The sequence below is a fragment of the Eumetopias jubatus genome, unplaced genomic scaffold, assembly GCF_037043125.1.
Source record: "Eumetopias jubatus isolate StellerSeaLion01/CBP00866 unplaced genomic scaffold, mEumJub1_p1.0 scaffold_3, whole genome shotgun sequence".
NCBI classification, from domain to species: Eukaryota; Metazoa; Chordata; class Mammalia; order Carnivora; family Otariidae; genus Eumetopias; species Eumetopias jubatus.
The window spans coordinates 8,706,625-8,728,438 of record NW_028274809.1 but is presented as its reverse complement, the minus strand read 5'-3'; the positions used below and the strand labels follow the sequence as shown (position 1 = coordinate 8,728,438).

Below are 21,814 nucleotides of genomic sequence, written 5' to 3'. Positions count from 1 at the left end.
CGTCTCTCCCAAGCCCAGGCCGCACTGGAGGTCTGAGGCTGCCAACGCCGCGGGGGGAACCTAGTGTGGGCGGAACTCGAGTGCAGCGGCGGGAGGCTTCCGGGGGAGCCGCAAGGGCAACGGGTCGGCGGAGGCAGAAAAGCGTCGGACGCCGGACCGATCATGGACGCTTGACAACCTGCGGACAGGCGCCGGGAGGCCGAGCCAGCGACCGAGAGGACGGAGAGACGGCGAGGGCAGGTAGGTGCCGGCGAGAGGGCGGGGCCCGGCGCGCCAGGCTTGTCCCAGCCGTCTGGCTTAGCGCCAGTCCCCAGGAAGGCCGGCGGCCACACCGCGCCGGCCCCGCCCCGGGGAGCGCGCCCCGCGGCTCCTCGCTCCCCACCCGCGGCCCTGCCTGGAGCACGCCGCCCGCCTTGAAGTCCACCCCAGCCTGCAACCCTCAGTTCCTCAACCGAGGCCGTCATCGCTTCTCCGTCCCCAAAGGCTGCCTCTTTGCCCCTCTACTGTGCATCAAAATAGCGCCCCCGCACGACGCGAATTCTTCTCCCCTGTGTCCCTGGCCGCTTCCTCCGGCCCTTCCACTTCAGAAAAAAGCGACTCTCAATGCCTCCTTGCCTCTTTGCGCCTACAGGCTTGGCGCCTTAGGCCGAGATTTTTTTGAGGGACCGAAGTTTCTGTTCATTTCTTCCCTCTCCACCCCAGGCCCCTCCATTCAGTCTCCACACGTCTGCGCTTGGAAGGGAGGTTTTCGTTCCATCACCTCTCTCCCGCCTTCTCCCACCTTACCCCATCTCTCCGCTTCCTTCCTCAGCAACTTTTCTTCCCTAGCACTTCACTTTTTCTGTTTCGGACAAGACGTTCTTAGGTAACCCTAAGTCAGGCGACATGCTTGTTTCTCTCATACTGTGAAAGGACTGCTGCTCTATATGCCTGCCTCCACAGGAAAACTTGGTTTCTCTTGCACCAAACTATCGTTTGAATTATTCTTTTCTTCACTTTACCTCTTCTTCTTTTTGTAACACTGCCCCCAAATGTGTCGTTCTTGGTCGAGTAGTCTTTTCTTACACAGGATTCCTGCAGAGTAGGTATGCAGTGTGTGTTCCCATTTAGTCAGCGTGTAATTGGATTAACAGTTGAGGGACCCTCGGCCCCTAATGTCTTCAGGATGGCAATACAGTATCTTCATTGTTTTGTCAAATCCTTTTATTATTTTCTTGAGATTTCGTACAAATTCTGAAATCATGTTCGGTAAAATCACCTAGCAATAGGAGGTCAAATAGATTTTCCTCAAGGACTTACACAGCACGTATTTTCTTAGTTTGAATATGTTGATTATCTTTCATTATGATTTCCCCCTTTTCTTAGGCTCAAGTTGACTTCTTTGATTAAATGAGACATCTTTCTTGTCTGCTTTTGGTGGTTTTCCTTATCTGTATGTGTGGGTGGGATTCTAATGACACACTGTAAGCTGTAACTGATTGCTTTTGCTTACATCTTCTGCCTCTGTGTATGGGCAAAATTCTCTGTTTCTTAATTACAGTCTATAAATGAGGTAGATATAAAGCAGCTATTGAGAAACTCCTGGGTGTTTCCTTGGATCTGGTCAGGTTTAAGGGCTTAGAAGGTGCTGCTGTTGGAAGACGGCCACATGGGGATGAAGTGGCTTTTCCTAAGTGTGTTTCAAACTTCTGAGCAAGGACACAATCCCTTTAACTTTAGGTGGAACCCTGCCCATCTCACAAAGTAGTCATAGCATCTGGACTGTTTTTCTTTTTTGGATACTATCAGATTAAAGTATTCTGATGTCTGATCTGGCAATAAATAAGCATAGACTTTGCAAAGGAGAAGGAAGAATCGTTGAAACACTTTTCTTTTGGACAGATTTCAAGGCCAGAGAATGGCAGGTGAACAGAAACCCTCAAGTAACCTCCTGGAACAGTTTATTTTACTAGCCAAAGGTACCAGTGGCTCAGCCCTTACTGCTCTCATAAGCCAGGTGTTGGAGGCTCCTGGAGTATATGTCTTTGGAGAACTGCTGGAGCTGGCCAACGTGCAGGAGGTAAGAGCAGTTTCCAAACAATTTCTCTGTCTTCTTTGTTCTAAACCTTCCCGTGATTCTCCAGGTTCCCAAGGAATTTCAGTGCTGAAGCATTGTGGACCTGTGAAGGGGTGCTGTTGAGGGGAGGATGGGAATTGGGGGGGAAGAAGGAAGGAGAGCAAGGATGATGTTTTGGGCTCCTTTTGGTCAATATTTTCATCTCAACTTGGGGTAGAATTAGATTGGGTTACTAATAATTTGAAAGATAGGGGAAAAATCCACTTGAATCTGATAAATAAGAAAAGTAGAGTATAAGCCTAGCTGGTGTTGAACAGAGGTACTTTCAGGCATTTGCAAGGACCAAAAAACCTCCAGCGCAAATATAGACAAGACGGATTGGTCAGGTACATACCAAGCAGAAAATGTTGCTATTGAACATGAGCTGGGCCTGTTGAAAATGGCAATGTTATGCTAAGTGGATGTGTAAAAAAATTGGACATGAAAAGCTAGGAAGTAGTCCTTTTTGCTTTGTTTGCTTCTATTTGTGATTGTTGTTATTGAAACTTTGGGTATCTAGTTGTGGTTGTTGTGCCTTAAAAATGAGAAGATTGGTGAAGAATGACCCAGTAGAACAAAGAGATGTAGAGCAACTACTTTTCAACCTCTGCGTCTCACTTTGGATACTTTTACATTTATTGACTGATACTTCTATATTGATTGTTTGATTGATTGAAAAGTCTGGCAACATCTTTATTGCTTTGGGCGTTGTGCTCAGAAGCTCTTAAAGAGTGGGTCAGCTTCCTCTTTACCGTCACAGCTTCTCTCTGGCTGCCCAGGGTGGCGCTAGCTCTGGGGGTGGCCGCCATGCACAGATCAGTGTGGTGCTTCTCATGGATTGTGTGCACCATGCTGCCTGGACATTTGTGTCGACGGTGGTCCACATGTAGGAAGTGGCTGGCTTTTGCTGGCTGGTTCTTCACTTCATGACCGTTAGGACACCTTTGCCACCAGTTGCTGGCTCCATGTCCACAGCCTTGTGGTGAATCAGCCCCTTGTGGCAGAGGTGTGGGCCTTCGGGTTATGGGACTGCTGCTGCACATCTTCTTATTCCTCTTGATTAGGAAACTGAAGCAGTTCCCCATACCCTCTATTGCTGATGTATGGACCTGGCATCATCTTGTCTTCCTGTGATAAACGGAGACAGAAAGAGCCACTTTTACATTTTAATTGTGATTTTTTTTTTTTAAGAGGGGGTTGGGGAGAGAATCTTAAGCAGGCTCCGCACCCAGTGTGGACCCTGATGTAGGGCTCGATCTCACAACCCTGAGATCATGACCTGAGCCAAAATCAAGAGTCGGATGCTTAACCGACTGAGCCACCCAGGCACCCCATGAATTTTTATTTAATGCCAGCTTTGCTTGCTAGACTAAGCTCTGTAAGGGTAAGGTCTGTTGTGCTTCCCATTGTTTCCTTAGCATTTAATATGTAGTCTGACACACAGTAGGCTTTTAGTAAAACTTTACCAGAGATGTAAAAGAAATCCTGTGAGGAAAAATTTTTATTTTTGTTTTTAATTTTTAAATTTTTTTTAAAGATTTTATTTATTTATTTGACAGAGAGAGATATAGCAAGAGAGGGAACACAAGCAGGGGGAATGGGAGAGGGAGAAGCAGGCTTCCCGCTGAGCGGGGAGAGGAAAAATTTTTAAAAACTAGGTTTATTTTGGGCACCTGGGTGGCTCAGTTGGTTAAGCGACTGCGTTCAGCTCAGGTCATGATCCTGGAGTCCTGGGATTGAGTTCCACATCAGGCTCCCTGCTCAGTGGGGAGTCTGCTTCTCCCTCTGACTCTCCCCCCTCTTGTGCTCTCTCTCTCTTTCTCTCTCTCAAATAAATAAAATCTAAAAAAAATCCCCAAACTAGGTTTTTTTAAATAGGTTTTATCTTTTTAGAGCAGTTTTAGATTCATAGCAAAACTGAGAGGAAAGTACAGAGATTTCCAATATATCCCTGCCCTCATACATGGATAGCCTCCCCCATTACCAGTATCCCCCTCCAATGTGGAACCTACACTGACACATCATTATCACCCAAAGACATAATTTACATTAGGGGTCACTCGTGGTGTGGTACATTCTGTGGGTGTGGATAAATGTACAATGACATTGTTCTCCATCACAGTATCATACAGAGTAGCTTCACTGCCCTAAAAATCCTGTGTTCCACCTATTCATCCCTCCTTCCCCTCTTAATCCCTGGCAACCATTGCTCTTTCTACCCTCTTCCTAGTTTTGACTTTTCCAGAATGTCATATAGTTGGAATTGTACAGTATGTAGCCATTTCAGATTGGCTTCTTTTACTTAGTGATATGCATTTAAATTTCCTCCATGTCTTTTTATGGCTTGATAGCTCATCATTTTTTTGACAGAAGAGATGACAAAGGGGTAATATGTTCCTTCAGGTTCCTGAAAAGCCTGAATGAATATGCCAAGTGGTTTCATAACTATGGAAGATAGGCTGAGAGGAGATGGATGAAAATTAAAATGAGGAAGACATTGATTTAGGCCAGTGGGAGAAATTTTAGAGTATCTGCTCTAAAGAAAATAGTCTTTTAGGCTTAATTTTGTAATTATCTGTCTGAAAAGTGGGGGCTAGATTTGATGGTCTCTTCCTTGTCTGTTTTAGGACCTCAAGAGGTTCTTGATAACCTGAGAAGGTAGACTGGGTTAATAGGAAGACAGTTCTCGTGGGGGTGCTGAGTAAATCACCTCTATCTCCCCAGGTTTGTTTTTTTCCATGTGTGAGCTGGGAACCCTAGTTGCTTTTCAATGGTCTGAAATGATAGATGTAGTTCCTGGAAACAGTTTTTTTTAAAAAGATTTATTTATTTATTTTAAAGAGAGAGCGGGGGGGTTTGGGCGGAGGGAGAGGGAAAGAATCTTTTTTTAAAATTTTTTTATTATGTTAACAACACACTAAATTTAAAAATTTATTGTTATGTAAATCACCATACATTACATAATTAGTTTTTGATGTAGTGTTCCATGATTCATTGTTTGTGCATAACACCCAGTGCTCCATGCAGAACGTGCCCTCTTTAATACCCATCACCAGGCTAACCCATCCTCCCACCCCCTGAGAGGAATAGAATCTTAAGCAGGCTCTATGCCCAGTGTGGAGCCTGATGTGGGGCTCGATCTCATGACCGTGAGATCATGACCTGAGCTGAAATCAAGAGTCAGACGCTTAACCACCTGAGCCACCCAGGTGCCCCTTGGAAACTTCTTTTTAAAAGATGGTTTACAGAGAGGGAAACAAACCATAAGAGACTCCTAATCTCAGGAAACAAACTGAAGGTTGCTGGAGTGGTGGGGGTGGGAGGGATGGGGTGGCTGGGTGATGGACATTGGGGAGGGTATGTCCTATGGTGAGCGCTGTGAGTTGTGTAAGACTGATGAATCACAGACCTGTACTCCTGAAACAAATAATATATTATGTTAATAAAAAAATTAAAAAAAATAAAAGATGGTTTAAATTAAGTAGTGTTACTATTGGCATCCACAGAATACTGCTTGGGTAATACTACTTTATGGAGTTTGATAAATTGGAAGAGTAATGGGTACATATTTGTGAGTAAAAGAAACACCCAGTTAACTGACAACAGAGCAGAGAAGTTCCAGGCAGAACAGTATCTCTTTTTGTTTTACTTCTACAGATGGCTCTTTGCCATCCACATTAGTGAGGAATAAGTAATTTTTTTTTTTTAAGGAATAAGTAATTTTCATGAACATTTTTATTTGGGACTGCCTGATATTGTAGTTCCCAGTCCCATGTGGGCTGTTCTGTCACACTTTATGCTGTGCTAATCTCTCCCAGCACTCATACTATTCATGTAGTGCTGAAACTTGGAACCTACCCTACACTTTATTCAGTTTGGACTGGTAGTGGCTTGTGTTATACCTGCCAACCCGGTGTGTAGACAAGGCTGCTCCAGTCCTCGTTTTTTTGTTGTGTGTGTGTGTGTGTGTGTGTGTGTGTGTGTGTGTGTGTGTTTTAAAATATTTTATTTATTTATTTGACAGTGAGAGACACAGGGAGAGAGGGAACACAAGCAGGGGGAGCAGGAGAGGGAGAAGCAGGCTCCTGCTGAGCGGGGAGTCCAATGCGGGGCTCAATCCCAGGACCCTGGGATCATGACCTGAGCTGAAGGCAGATGCTTAGCCGACTGAGCCACCCAGGTGCCCCGTGTGTGTGTGTTTTTTTAAGACTTATTTATTTTAGGGGGGAAGGGCAGAGGGAGAGAGAATCCTCAAGCAGACTCCCCACTGAGCATGGAGTCGAATGTGGGGCTTGATCCCAGGTCCCTGAGATCATGACCTGAGCCGAAATCAAGAGTCAGATGCTTAACCTAATGAGCCACCTAGGTACCCCCCCAGTCTTTGTCTTAATGGGAAGGAAGCTCTTTTTTTTTTTTTTTTTTAAGATTTTATTTATTTGTGAGCGAGAGAGCGCACAATCGGGGAGCGGTGGGCAGAGGGAGAAGCAGGTTCCCTGCTGAGCAAGGAGCCCAACGTGGGACTTGATCCCGGGACCTTGGGATCATGACCTGAGCTGAAGGCAGACACTTAACTGAGCCACCCAGGCATCCCAATGGCAAGGAAATTCTAAGAAAACCTGAACTGCTCCCAATACTTAACTGCTGTGTGTGCGTGTGTGTGACAAAAGCAGTTGCTTAGGCATGCTATGTGGAGTGTAAAATGTGTATTCCTGAGAGAGAAAAATTAAATTTAAAATTAAATAAATCTTATTTATTTTTTTCCCAAAGAATCAGAGTTGGAAGGGACCTCAGGGACCATCTAGTAAAACAGTCAACTGTGGCTGATGATCATCACCCTTTGCTTGAACACTGCAGTGATTGGTAGACAGCTTGGTCCATGAACTGTTTGATTTATTTTTTTCCCTCCTCAGCTTGCAGAAGGAGCTAATGCTGCATATTTGCAGTTGCTGAATCTGTTTGCCTATGGAACATACCCAGATTACATAGGTGAGTTGGCTAAAATCTTCCAAAGACTTTTCTTAATTATGTCACTCTATTTGGACATATTGCCTCCATGAGGATCACTGAGGTCTGGGATAGAAAGCATGGGGTGGGAACTTTCTGACCTGGCTGTTTCCCACTTTACTGAGCACTGTAGGTGACCTCACATGAGGTCTTTTTTTTTTTTTTTTTAAGATTTTATTTATTTAATTGACAGAGAGAGAGAGACAGCGAGAGAGGGAACACAAGCAGGGGGAGTGGGAGAGGGAGAAGCAGGCTCCCCACTGAGCAGGAAGCCCAATGCGGGACTTGCTCCCAGGACCCTGGGATCATGACCTGAGCCGAAGGCAGATGCTTAACAACTGAGCCACCCAGGCGCCCCTCACATGAGGTCTTTACCTTCTCACGCTTTATTTCTCTGTGGGTAAAAGGGGGACTATGTTTATGCTCATGTGTAAATATAGTCCTTATTTGTTTTCTAGGTGAGATTCTTGAGGCTTGGTGTTTGTAGAACACTTGAAACGTTGTGAAGTGTCAGAATACCCAGTTGTAAAGTACTTAAGTGTTTTATTTTATTTTATTTTTTTAAAAGATTTATTTATTTAACAGAGACACAGTGAGAGAGGGAACACAAGCAGGGGGAGTGGGAGAGGGAGAAGCAGGCTTCCCGCGGAGCAGGGAGCCCAATGCGGGGCTCAATCCCAGGACCCTGGGATCGTGACCTGAGCTGAAGGCAGACGCTTAACGACTGAGCCACCCAGGCACCCCAGTACTTAAGTGTTTTAAATATTATCAGAATAATGTCACTATATTGATGAAAATTTGGAAAATAGGACACAAAGTCACTCATAGTTATATCACCATTAAACTACTTAACAGCATTATGTTGCTGGACTTCTCCCTTTTGTGTTTTTTATCATGTAGGTGTCATTCAGTTATGTATACGATATTGTATCTTTTCTCACTTATTTCATAGGCATTTGTCCATGTTTTACATCTTTGTAGTCATTTTAACATTCTGTAATCTAAAACTCCATATTCAGCCCATTCTGTTTTATAGGTCATTTGACTCTTTCTTTCTTTCTTTTATTTTATTTTTTTAAGATTTTATTTTTAAGTCATCTCCACATCCAACATGGGGCTCGAACTCACGACCCCAAGATCAAGTGTCGCATGTTTCACTGACTGAGCCAGACAGGGGCCCTGATCTTTTGAATTATTTTATATTAGGATCTCAAGTATCAGGAATGAGGTGAATGCATGTCTAAATACTAACTTACCTTCCACCCAAGCCATTTTTGTTTGGCTTCCTTAGTTTTTGTTGGTATGACAAAGGCCTGCTAGTTTACTTTAATGGTATGACTCAGGGCCTTCCCTACTATATCCCAGACTTCTTTTTCCCTTTCTTTCCTCCTGGTCACTTGAACCTACCCTGTGCTGTGTCATCTGGACAGTTTGCCACGTGTTAGTTTTTTCTGACCTTTGCTTTGTTCCAGTGAATGTGTCTTCTGTTTCCATCCTCACTAAAGGGACAACATTGCACAGACTCTGGAACCAGACTGCCTGAATTATATTCTAGCTCCACTTCCACTACTTGTGTGTCCTTTGGCAAATTAATCTTCTGTACCTCAGTGTCCTTATCTGTAAGATGGGAGTAATAATAGAGGTCCACAATCCTTTACCTGCACTCCTTGGGCTAGATACTTCAGAATTTAGAATTTTGGGGACTCTAAAGAGGTAATATGTAACACCTCCAAGATGTGGACAGCACCTGATGAAAACACATCCACGGTTTTGCAGCAAAACAAATGAAGTTGTACAACAAGTGGGATTAAAAGCCTGCTTCAGTTGAGGTCAGGAATTGCCACCAGATGAATTTCAGCAGCATGCCCAAGAAAAAAAGTCAGCTTGGATTCACCTTTTTGGAATCCAGGATAAGGAATTGAAGGCGTTTGGATCTGTCTTTCGAGGTTGCTGTGAGGACTGAGTGGGTGTGTGTGTACATGTGCCCTGCGGCTGCTGCCATTGCCCTTGTTATCATTACTGTTAGTACTAAAATTTTGCCCATTCTTTAAGGCTTAGCTCAAACTCCATCTTTCTTTTTCTTTCCTGTCCCTTCCAAGGTGATCATGCTCACCTGCTCTCTCTGTTTCTCTAGTTCTTTCCTTTTCTCTCCTGTCTCCCCTGTCTTCCTCAGCCTCTTGCTTGCTCCTGGTAGTTGGTATCTTTCTTCTGGTCGTTCTGTCTTGCACCTGTAGCTGTCAAATACTCAGTTGTAAGACCGAGGATAAGTCCAAGGCCCTCGAGTTGCACAAATCTGTGGTTATTATCCCTGGGGTTGTGTAGTGCAGCAGCCCTGGCAAGGTCCATCTTATCTATCCTTTTTTTTTTTAAGTTCATTTAACAGAGAGAGACACAGCGAGAGAGGGAACACAAGCAGGGGGAGTGGGAGAGGGAGAAACAGGCTTCCCGTGGAGCAGGGAGCCCGATGCGGGGCTCGATCCCAGGACCCTGGGACCATGACCTGAGCCGAAGGCAGACGCTTGACGACTGAGCCCCCCAGGCGCCCCCATCTTATCTATCCTTGACTTCCCTGAATCACTTAAGACAGTGCATTGCACATAACAGATTCCCAGCGAAGACATGCTGACCTTGGTTGAATGTCACACAGGGCACAGATAGTATCCCATCATTTTGTGCATTCATGCCTGGCTTTTCAGGAGCACATCGTCTTCCAGAGAAGACAGGAGGTGCTCATGGAACATTTGCCTCATGAATAAGTGCAGAGTCATGACAGTGAATCAACAGATTTGGTGTGGGGAGTTGGTGAGCTTATTCCATAAAGAAATTCTAATTTTATTTTGTGTTTTGATTTTTGTGGTGGGTGGGACTGAGCAGCCAACAAGGAGAGCCTGCCAGAACTGAGCACAGCTCAACAGAACAAGCTGAAACACCTTACCATCGTGAGCTTGGCGTCGAGAATGAAGGTACAGTGCCGAACCTCTTCCTGTCTCGCTCCTCACTGGCTTCGGTGCACGAGCTCCCAGCTGTGCATAGTCGTCATACCATGGATGCATAAAATTGGCTTGGCAAAGGACAACAGAGATAAAGATAACCATTAAAATAGTGTAGATAATTATTCACCATTTCATTCAGGAAAAGTATGCCCAGGAGACCTTGTGAATCAGCAGGTCTCAGTTCTGGTATGCCGCAGTAACTCACTTGGTGTGAGCATTTTGCCATACCAAAGGGAGACTGCTGTTTCAAGATAGGTAGTTTTTCAGATGGGAAAACTTTGCCTAAAGATTTTATTTATTCATATGACAGAGAGAGGCACAGCAAGAGAGGGAACACAAGCAGGGGGAGTGGGGGAGGGAGAAGCAGGACCCCCACCGAGCAGGGAGCCAGACGCGGGGCTTGATCCCAGGACCCCGAAATCACGACCCAAGCCGAAGGTAGACGCTCAACGACTGAGCCACCCAGGTGCCCCGAGAGCTAGATTTTTATTTTTATTTGTTTATTTTTTTAAAGATTTTATTTATTTATTTGACAGAGAGTTAGCAAGAGCAGGAACACAAGAGGGGGAGTGGGAGAGGGAGAAGCCGGCCTCCCACGGAGCAGGGAGCCCGATGTGGAGCTCAATCCCAGGACCCTGGGACCATGACCTGAGCTGAAGGCAGACGCTTAACGACTGAGCCACCCAGGCGCCCCAAGAGCTAGATTTTTAACATGCTGCCTTCTTCTGGGGGTTGTCAAACTTAATTATCTTAATCAGGATTTTTGCCTTACATGCTCTCTTTAGACGCTAACCTTCTGTAAGATAACCACTCCATCGTATCTCTTAGTCCTCTGCCCCACTCCATTTAGAAGAGGCCTTGCAGCCAGCTTCTCGTAGCCATTAACAAAGAAGATCCAGATTTGGTTAATTTACAGTTGATTTTGGCTCTCTGCCCAATCCCAGCATAACTGTCTAAGTTTCTGTGGGGCTTTGGAGGTTTGCCCTTTGCATTTCCCCTCCCGTGACTGAGCTTGAGAGATGTAGATTTGTTCTTGCATTGCCATTTCAGTTGCTGAGATCATTTTCCCTGGTCTAATAACAAATTTCTGATTCTCAGCCTGGCATTTCAGGTGGGAGGCCTGTTTTCTTAGGAAATGAGGACTTGACCCCCCCCCTTTTTTTTTGGCCTGATCATGGACTTCCCAAGTGTAGCAAAGAGTAGGAGTAACTTTTTTCCTTATCTCTGCAACCTGTCATTATAAGCCTATCTACATCCCTGAGTTTCAGACCTTTAGTCATAGAAAACCCCTCTAGGTATGTTTGCTGTTATTTTCTTGTTTGTATACCTCTTCGTCCTGTCTGTTTTTGAGATTTGATTGCTGTATTAACCTCCAAATTAGTAGTGATGTGTCCAGAAAACTAGATATTTAGATATAGAGTTGTCTTAGATAAATGTAAAATGTTGGTATAGCCCAATAAGGGACTGCTGTTGGGGAATTGACATTGGTTGTAAGAGTCTGAGAAAACAGATGTAAACTTCGGGATGACCCCTGAGTTGGCAGTACCCCCCTGGCCACCTGTACATATGTTAGCCTGCAGATTTTTTTGCTTGTGCTCTCCTGGGCAGGCAGCCAGTTCTCCTCTTCAGTGTCTGAAATTGTGTGGGAGTTTTATGATGATCTGGCATTTTATGTCAAGTCTGCAAGCTTCCAGAAGGTGGTAGAGTGGCACACACCGAGTATTTCCCTTTCTCTTCTGGGACACTAAGAGTGCTTCACAACATCAAAACTAAAGGCTGGGTGAAGTCCAGGAGGTAGAGAATCTAGGAGAATGCATTCCTAGATGCTGTGGGTCTTGTTTCAGTCCCATAGGTCTCACAGCTCACATTTATCTATGTCTTGTTGCCAGAGTTATTAATAATTACCACCAGACTGCATTTCCCAAACCCTTGAGACAGGTGTACACCTGCATTTTCTTTAGCGCTTGTCAGTGGTTTTTGTAAATATCACATGGCTTTATCTGCAGTGTATCCCCTACTCCGTGCTGCTGAGGGACCTGGAGATGCGGAATCTCCGGGAACTGGAAGACCTCATCATTGAGGCTGTGTACACTGACATCATCCAGGGGAAGCTGGACCAGCGAAACCAGCTGCTGGAAGTGGATTTCTGCATTGGCCGTGACATCCGAAAGAAGGATATCAATAATATTGTCAAGACCTTGCATGAATGGTGAGACTGAAAGAAGGAGGGGTCCCCCCTCGTTAGGGAGGGGGACATACGGCGTGCCCTCTGTGCCTCTGCTTCGGGAAATGTTGTCTCCCAGTATCAGCTGGGGCTGCTTGGGAGCTGGAGCCTTAGGACAGTAAGCCAGGGAGTGGGGCTGCATTTGTGACCAGAGCTGTGTGGCAGCAGGAATCCCTGCAGGCCTCCCAGGGCCTTAGTGGTAAAATAGTTCTCATCCTGCTACAGCGGGGGGGCTGTTTAATAGCAGGCTTGGCAGGTGGAGCCTCTGAAGCCTAGCCATGTGACATGGATCCAGTGCTTTCCAAACTCAGCGTCTGAGTTTGACCAAGCTCAGGAAGTTAGTGTTGATCAGATTCTGTGGATATGAGAACTCACGTTCAGTGTCAGTAACTTTGGGCTAGTGTTGGTAAAACATTGTGAGGAATAGTGAAGAGAAGGAGTGGGTTATTCTAAGTTGGAACACAGATGCACACACAGACTGTTTGATAACCATATTCTGGTATATAAAACGAAGTGGGACATTTGTGGGGCACCTGGGTGGCTCAGTTGTTAAGTGTCTGCCTTCGGCTCAGGTCATGATCCCGGGGTCCTGGGATCGAGCCCTGCATTGGGCTCCCTGCTCAGTGGGGAGCCTGCTTCTCCCTCTCCCATTCCCCCTGCTTCTGTTCTCTCTCTCGCTGTGTCTCTCTCTGTCAAATAAATAAATAAAATCTTAAAAAAATAAAAGTGGGACATTTGCATGTTCTCTATTTTATTTTTGTTTTTTTTTTTGCATGTTCTCTATTTTAATGGAATTTGATGTTTGCAAGAGCTTTGGACATTCTACAAGGATTTGTTACGGAGTTATTAAAATGATTTGGAGCTTATAAAGCCAGAATGAGCCTAGTTGGAGAAGAGATTTTAGCTGAGTTTTGAAGGAGGGCTGGGTTAGTGAGAGTTGGAGGTGAGGAGAGCATGTTCCCAGGCAGGCACATGGTGTTGTTGGAAATCATGAAGCAGAGCAGGCAAGCTTTGTGCAGAGGGTTAGGGAAATTGTCTTCTTTAAAATAGACTGAAACATTTCAGGCATGAGTGGCCCAGCTTTGACTCCCTGACCCCCTGTCCAGACCCTGCCAAGTGTCCCTCCCCTTCAGCTACTATTGGACCCCAGGGCATGTACTGTCCACTCCTTACCCCAGGTTCTGTCCCAAGTGTGGCCTCAAACACCTTCCCTTTACAACATCTGACACAGGCAGGAACTTTCAAAAGATTTAAAAGTGTTCAATCAGAATAAATAGGAAATAAACTTAGAAAACACCCCTTGCGTGAAAGTGCCCTGGCACAGAAATCTAGGCCTCCAGTCCTCCTGTGTCGGCTGCCTTACTCCATCTTTGAGATGACTGATGCTGTTTTCATGCCCCGAGTCTGGCTTCGTTGTGTTTCTACCCAGAGGTGCCATCCTAACGCCATCCCAGGATGTTTAGCAGTACAGACTCTTAAAGCTTGTGTTGAAGCACTGGAGTTAGATTTGAAACAAAATTGTTCGGTAGAGCAGTACTCCAAATATGACAGAATGTTTGCAATTACTTATTTTAAGGTGGAGGGTAAATGTGTATTCATTGTACTATTCTTTCAACTTTTTTTTAGGTTTTAACATTTCCAAAACAGAAAGTGGGGAAATGAAATAATGAGGGGGATGACAATTAGGAAGTAACAAACTTTTTTTTAAAGATTTTATTTATTAAGTGTGTGTGAGCAGGGGGAGGAGCAGAGGTAGAGGGACAAACAGACTGCATTGAGCATGGAGCCCCATGCAGGGCTCAATCCCAGGACCTCAGATCATGACCTGAGCCTAAATCAACAGCCGGAGGGGGCGCCTGAGTGGCACAGCTCGTTAAGTGTCTGCCTTCTGCTCAGGTCATGATCTCAGGGTCTTGGGATTGAGACCTGCATTGGGCTCCCTGCTCAGCAGGGAGTCTGCTTTTCCCTCCCCCTCTGACCCTCCTCCCCGCTTGTGCTCTCTCTCTGTCTCAAATAAATAAATTAAATCTAAAAAAAAAAAATCAAGAGCTGGGTGCTCAACTGACTGAGCCACCCAGGCGTCCCAGAAGTAATAAACTTCTGAGAAAAGGGGCAGTTTTTAAAATAGGATGCTTTTAGGGGCGCCTGGGTGACTCAATCGGTTAAGCGTCTGCCTTTGGCTCCGGTCATGATCCCGGGGTCCTTGGATCAATCTCCTCATTGGGCTTCCTGCTCAGTGGGGAGCCTGCTTCTTCCTCTCCCTCTGCTGCTTCCCTTACTTGTGCTCTCTCTCTCTCTGTCAAATAAATACATTTTTAAAAATCTTAGGGCGCCTGGGTGGCTCAGTTGGTTAAGCAACTGCCTTCAGCTCGGGTCATGATCCCGGAGTCCTGGGATCGAGTCCCACATCAGGTTCCCGGCTCAGTGGTGAGCCTGCTTCTCCCTCTGACCTTCTCCGCTCTCATGCTGTTTCTCTCTCTCTCTCTTTAAAAAAAAAAAAAAAAAAAAAAATCTTAAAAAAAAATTGGATGCTTATAGAAAATCATTTTTCTGTTGAGAAAAGTGGTGAATCCGTGCCACCTGTAAAGTCTGTCTTAATTCCCTTGGGGGTACAGTCTGTGAAACTTTCCCATGGGATACAAAGGTTGACATTCAAGCTGTGTTCTAGGAAACCATCCCACATCCTCCATGTTTGTCTCCAGGTGCCCTGTGTTACATATTCAGAAATACTGGTCTTGGAAGGAGTGAAGGGCAGGAGCCTTCCTTGGCAGACAGGGTGTTAAAGGAAGTCCCTATCGGGTGTTGGGGAGAGAGGTTTTGGAGGCTGGAGGAGAGCTCCCAGTCCTTTCTGTGGCTCAGGGCTGGTTATCTCCGTTGTAGGTGCGATGGCTGCGAAGCGGTTCTGCTAGGCATCGAACAGCAAGTTCTGCGAGCCAACCAGTACAAGGAGAACCACAGCCGAACTCAGCAGCAGGTAGAGGCGGAGGTAAGGAGGACATCTGTTACCTGCTCCGGGGAATCCCTGTTTGCTCCTTCATTTTCTTGGTGTAGGCGCAGCAGCCACTAACAAACAGGCACCAGGCTAGTGGGGTACAGATGCGGATGATGTGATCCTTACTTTTCATGCTCTCTGTCTCCTTTCTGATTCCTGGTTGCCAGAGGGTGAGCGGGCTCGGAGAGCGGAGAATGTTGTCATTCCACGGTATACATGTACTTTGCAGCTGTAGAGCAAAAGAAATGAGTTTGGGGTGGGTCTTAAAGATGGGTGAAGGGGGTGATGCAGTGGGGCAGGTTCAAGGCCTTGGTTCTGTTCTGCTGCTGAAGCTGTGTGGTAGGTGCACTGTGTGCATTTTATTCTTTAAGCTACGCGTGTGTGTTATAACCTTTTAACATGCATGATAGATTTCATGTTGAAAAAGGAAGGAAGGGGAAACATTTGGCAGATGAAATGCAAGTGAAAGTGTGTTATTATGGTTTTAGTGACACCTAGTTGTTCCGGACACGATTAGCCCCTCAAAACACAGGTTCTAGCCTTCGGGTTAATGGGAGCTCGTGTGCTTGTGGCCTGGTGACTTGCAACCTCAGAATTCAGAGCCATAAGCTAAAAATTGTAGCATTGGAAGTTCTTTTCTGATATGATAGAGCTTGAAGTGTTCATGGTATTTAACGAGTTTTCTAAGTCGTGTGTCCAGGAATATGGCAGAATGGGACCCAGAGTTAACGTTCTTAAGAAACAAAAGAAAAGTAGATATGCCCTTCAAAGGGGGATTTGTGAAATCTGAGGATTTCCCTTACTCTGTTATATGTACTCCTTGAGAATAAAACCTGTCTTAATTATCTTTGTAAGACCAGCTTCTTGTCACATGCCTAACCATAGTAGATGCTCACATTGTTTGTTATACTGAATATTTTTGTGTGTCTGTGGATTGCTGAACTCCACTTTTCATGAACTAGAACACATTTATTTTGGATATACACACATCCCTACGTACATATATGTACATAAGTCTGAATGTTCAGTGCATTGTTTAATTTTTAACCCTACTTCTAACCAAAGAAGTTTGAACTACATTTAATTTAGCACAAGCTAAAATTTAGCTAATTAGCTAAATGACAAATACATTTAGGACAGTAAGCCTGCTGCTTCTCTGAAAAGCTGTGTAATCCTCATCTGGGATATTGTGGCCTCTTCTCTGAGCTGGGATTGATGTCTGAGCAAAGTCGGAAGGGCAAACCACTCTCTCCTATCCATTGATTTCTTCCCTATAAATTAAACTGTAGAAACGAATGAAGTTTGGGGGTGAAACACACCCACTGAGCTGGGGTAGCCTATGTAAAGCAAACCATCTTTAACCTGATGGGTAGCTGGAGAGGAGCCTGATCACTGCTGGCGGCCCCACTGTGCCCAGACTGTTGCTAATTGTGTGGTAGGTGGGGGGGCTCGGATTGTGCTCACTAGCAAAAATGAATGATGTTAATTTCAGAATTTTGAATGGTTCAAGTTTATTTCCGTGACAAATGGCATCTGATGAAAGAAGGCACTGACTAATGGTGAGCCATGACCAATGCTTAGAGAACAGTGTGGGCTCTTAAATTACGGTTATTACAAAGAAAGAGAGAGTCGGTGCACATGGATTTGTTATCAGAGGCCTACTGTTGGAAAACCACAGCTGTGGTTACTCTGCTGGCAGAGCCTGATGCTGCCACCAGGTGGCGGTAATAATTTGATTAAATTTGAGAGAAAGAAATTTGAGGAAAAGACCAAGGCCACCTCCACCACCAATTAAAACAATTTGCTGCCTTGGGGCGCCTGGGTGGCTTAGTTGGTTAAGCGACTGCCTTCGGCTCAGGTTATGATCCTGGAGTCCCGGGATTGAGTCCTGCATCAGGCTCCCTGCTCAGCGGGGAGTCTGCTTCTCCCTCTGACCTTCCCCCTCTCATGTGCTCTCTCTCTCTCTCATTCTCGCTGTCTCAAATAAATAAACAAAATCTTAAAAAAAAAAACAATCTACTGTCTTAACAGTCTTCTAGAAAACCTGGAACAGACCATTATGGGACGAGAGGGAGCATGGTCAAAACACAGAGCCTTGTCTGTTCTCCATTCAGTAAATGTATAATTAGGGTACTTCGTATAGGATGCTGATCATTCCCCAGCAAAAGGCACATAGAAAGCTGTTTGTTGATTTGAAAAGAAAACAAATCTACCAAGAACAAAGGGGCAGAGGGAGAGGGGGAAGCAGATTTCCTGCTGAGCAGGGAGCCCAACGACTCGGTGCTTGATCCCAGGATCCCGAGATCATGACCTCAGCCGAAGGCAGACGTTCACCCGACTGAGCCACGCAGGTGCCCTGAGATGGCACGTCTTGGACTGGCAGGACACTGGGTGAAGCCACACTTGACTTAGGATGCCCTCTGTAGTCACTGTCCCAGCCCGCCATCCTCTTTTGATGCGCCTTTCAGGGAAGTTGTGTTGATTGAGGTGACAGCAGTTTAGGGCATGGCTGTTTCTACATCGCAAAACAACAAAAACCAAAATGAAAGAGCTTTAATCTAGTCAAGGCTCATTCTGTGGATGATAGATCTCTTCCAGGAGCTCGGTGTTGGCCTTAGACACAGCATTGTTTCTTCTCTGTGTTAGGACTGCCTCTTACTCAAGCTACTGAAATTCTGACTGCTGAGAACGTTTGACCCTGACAGCTCCTTTCTTTATAGAAAATGCTGCCTGCTTCCCAGAGAACACGGGGGTCATCAAACTGGGGAAGCACCCTTATCTCCTCTTATTCTTTCCAATGCTTTTCCTCCCCTTTTCCTTCCTCTCAGCTGGCTGAGGGGCAAAAGCATAAAAGATCCTTTAGAACTGGTGTTGGGGAATGCGTATATAAACAGGCACAGCAGGGCACAGTTGGTAGAAGTATAACATGGTATCTCTTTTCAGAAGGCGAGATAGCAATAGTTGTCAAAATGTAAAATGTGCCAACCCTTTGATCTGGAAAGCTCACTTCTAGGAATATGTCTTCCAGTGCTATTCACAAAAGTACGAACAGGTAAACATAGAAGACTGTTCGTAGCAGCACTGTACATAAGTGAAAAGCAAAAAATTATAAAACATTCATAATAACAGTACACAGATGATACCAAGGATGTGTGTTTTGGTGTGGAAAATGTTCAGAAGTTGCTTAAGTAATTTTGAGCCCTCCTTTGTTAAGTAAAGAGATGTGTGCTGAAAAGCGGTGTAATCGTGTTTTGCCAGTCCTGACACTATGTTTTCGTCATTTGTCACTTGGGTGGCTGAAGTTCATCCTCTAGTTGCTTAGTCAGGAAGGCTCGTGCGGCTGTATTCCCAAAGCTCCTGTGAAAACGTTTTTAGTTTCATACATGAACAGTGGTTAACTGACTGTAGTGTTTTTAGGAACCCCTTTTTGTTTCTAAGGCCATTTTAATTGGTACTTTCTTTCACTGCTGTGTTGTGCCTCTTTGCCAGATGGTCCACTTCCACTGGCTTATTCCCTCTTTTCAACCAAGGAAGCGTTAGTTCCATTTTTTGCTTGACTTATTTCCATGTATTGTCTACGAGTAACCCCTGCTTGCTTCTCCTCATCTGGCTTTCTCAAGATAATCTCAGATTTTCTTGCCGAGGTTTCTGGGTTTTCTTCCCTGGATGGCCCCCAGTACAGTGAGAACGAGTTTCAACGAGTTTTTGGCACTTAGAGGCTGCACTTGCAGCACACTAATTCTGTGTCTCCCTCCAGGTTACCAACATTAAGAAGACACTCAAAGCCACCGCGGCCTCCTCGGCTCAGGAGATGGAGCAACAATTGGCGGAACGGGAGTGTCCCCCTCACGCTGAGCAGAGGCAGCCCACCAAGAAGATGTCCAAAGTGAAAGGTCTGGTCTCCAGCCGCCACTAGGGCCGGCTGGGGCAGCTGGTACTCACCAGGCCTGGGTCAGGTGGGGAGGGGACACCAAGGGCCTATTTCCTCCCCTCTCTATCTTCCGTGAGTTCCAGACCTGCCCGTCCCCTCACCAGCGCCTCCCACTCTGTTGGTACTGTTCCAGAAGAACCGTTAATCCTTTCCTCCCCCACTCCCTCCTCCCCCAGTTGTTCCTTCAGACTCAGGGGCTCCACTGATGCCATCCCAACAGGGTCAGACACTGCCCAGCTTCCCTCCAGGAGCTTCTTGTCTTTGTTTAAGGGCTTGTCTCCCTCCCAGTTTTTCTTTTGCTCCATGTCATTTTTGTCAGGCTGGTCATAAGCCGGAGGCAGCTTTAGCCGGCCCACAGGGATGACTGCGAAGGAGGCTGCTCTCTGAGTGAGGAGGAGGGTATGCCTTCTCCAGCCCCATGTACCACAGTACCCACACTGGTGCAGGTGATCTCTAGCCAGGTATCAAATGCTTTGTTTTCCCTCTCCTGCCTTATCCCTTGTTGGCAGCTCCGATCAGGCCACGGAGGGATGTGATGCTGGGCTATGTTTACTAAACCTGCGGGTTTTCAGCCTCTTAAGCCCAGCTCCAATCTCTCATTAGTCAGGAGCACTGGGTTAACTAACCTCTCGTATCTGAGCACCCGTGGAGGGTGCTGCGGGTCTGCTGGGTGGCAGAAGTTTCTTCTGGTTTGGTGTTCTTTGCTGGCCATGCTTCCTGCCCTGCTGCCCCCCGACTCCTCAGCCTGGTTTTCAGTGTGAAGGCCCCAGCTGCTGCCCGGAACTGTCTGCCGACACTTGCTGTCCTGAGACCCTTTATCCCTCCCGGCGGTGTCCGAGCTGGGGACGGTCGTGCTGAGGGCCCTCTGTCTGCTGAAGGACCTGCTGCTGCTTCTGTCTCTCTCTTTCCACCCCTCCTTGGCTGATGACCCAGAGCCCTCTGATGATGGCATTCTCCTGGCAAGAGAAAAGGACTTGACTAGCCTTTCTGAACTTGAACAGTTTCAGGTTATATTTTAATTTTTTTTTTTTTTGTACAGGTTCTGATTCTAATACATTTCAACATGCTTTTTTTCCCCCTCGTGTCAATATTTGTTAAACTAATCGCCGGTGATTTTTCACCTGGTTGGAGGGTGGTCTGTGTGTTTGTGTGTGTGTGTGTGTGTGTGTGTGTTTTTTTAAGGTGAGGTGGAGGTCCTGAACTGATAATTAAAGTTCAATGAGAGAAAAAGCACATTTTAGAACAAAAAATAAAAGTGTAGATTTAATGTATGTGACTGTGGAGTGCAGGGTTGTGTAGCTGGTGGATCTGGAGGGTCTGGGATTAGGGTGGTTCAGGGAGAATGTGACACTCTTTCTGTTCCATGGATAAAAAATGGGTTTCTCCTTTTTCCAAACTGTCCAGCAGGTGTTGACTGTGGATTGAATGTCAACAAAGTATTGTTTCCCTTTTCACCCGGTCCGTGTGCCCATATAACCTTACACTCAACTAGAGAGTTTAACTCCCAAATTATGTTTCATGAAACCCCTTGACAGATGCTCTGTGGAAAAGGGGTTCTGTTGTTAAATAAATTTCACACATCCTACATCCCACATCCTCATTGGAAATTCATTTTAAGGTCTCCGAAAAGGCCTGGGTGAGGAAGCCTATTCCCACACTGATTTCACCGCCAAATTCTTCTTGTGGAACTATCTACTATCTAGTGGAACACACTTTGAGGACATTTTTGGAAACATTATCTGTTTCTCAAAAACACCTCCCAGCCTTGTAGGTTTTTACAGCTATACTTTCTAGACCTAAAACAGGCACTGTCACTCTTGGCAACTGGTTTTTCATCCTTATCTTTCGCACTGGGGAGCAGACTAGGAAGCCTGGCTTGACTTGTGTGAAATGTGTGACCACTTGTTTGACTGCCCCAGGGCCCTGAGGAGCTTTAGGTTCATCTTCTTTATGGTTCTGCTGCTTGCTTCCTTAAAAATAGTAATGGCAGTACTAAGAACACATTTGTGAAGTGCTCTATAAAGTGTCTTCATGTATAATAAGCCACTGAATCCCATCCACTCAAAACAATCTCCTCAGGCTGTAAGGGTTCTCACTTTACATATGAGAAAAGGGGATTCAGAGACTCAAAGTACTCTGACTGTAAGTGCAAGCAGGCTCCTAGGTCTCCTGGCTCATGCATCCTGCCATCTTCTCTGTGTTACAGTCTAATTTAGTTGGGTCCCCATGTGCTCGCTTAAGCAGTACATATACTAAAATTAGTCTGCTCCCCAGATGGGCCTTTGGCATCCTTTTACCTGCTTGTTCCTCTGAGGGCTCATCTTGCTTTTAACTGACACCCAACACACCACAGTCTCTGCTCCCCAAACCCACTTAGCCACTTTGTAAGGAATCAGGGTGGATGGGGCTGGGGCTCTAGGAATTGTGGGGGCAGCTGGGATGTTCATTGCTCTGTTGGGTTCCCCATCTGCCATGTTCTGATGGCTGGGCTGTCTGAAATATGCATAGGTGTTTTACTTCCAGTGTTCAGGAGAGGTGTCCTCATCAATAGGGCAACATCTTAGGAAGGAGACAC

General features: G+C 45.7%; 1 protein-coding gene across 1 annotated transcript; it reads left to right on the top strand.

Moving 5' to 3' along the window:
* The first annotated feature begins 156 nt into the window (after positions 1–156).
* On the top strand, positions 157–20,315 carry COPS7B (COP9 signalosome subunit 7B). Its single transcript, XM_028105271.2, has 7 exons — positions 157–240; positions 1,882–2,059; positions 7,006–7,081; positions 9,974–10,062; positions 12,099–12,301; positions 15,197–15,302; positions 19,066–20,315. The coding sequence occupies exons 2-7, from the start codon at positions 1,898–1,900 to the stop codon at positions 19,222–19,224; spliced, it is 795 nt and encodes a 264-aa protein (XP_027961072.1). The 5' UTR covers positions 157–240; positions 1,882–1,897; the 3' UTR covers positions 19,225–20,315.
* The last annotated feature ends 1,499 nt before the right edge of the window (positions 20,316–21,814 follow it).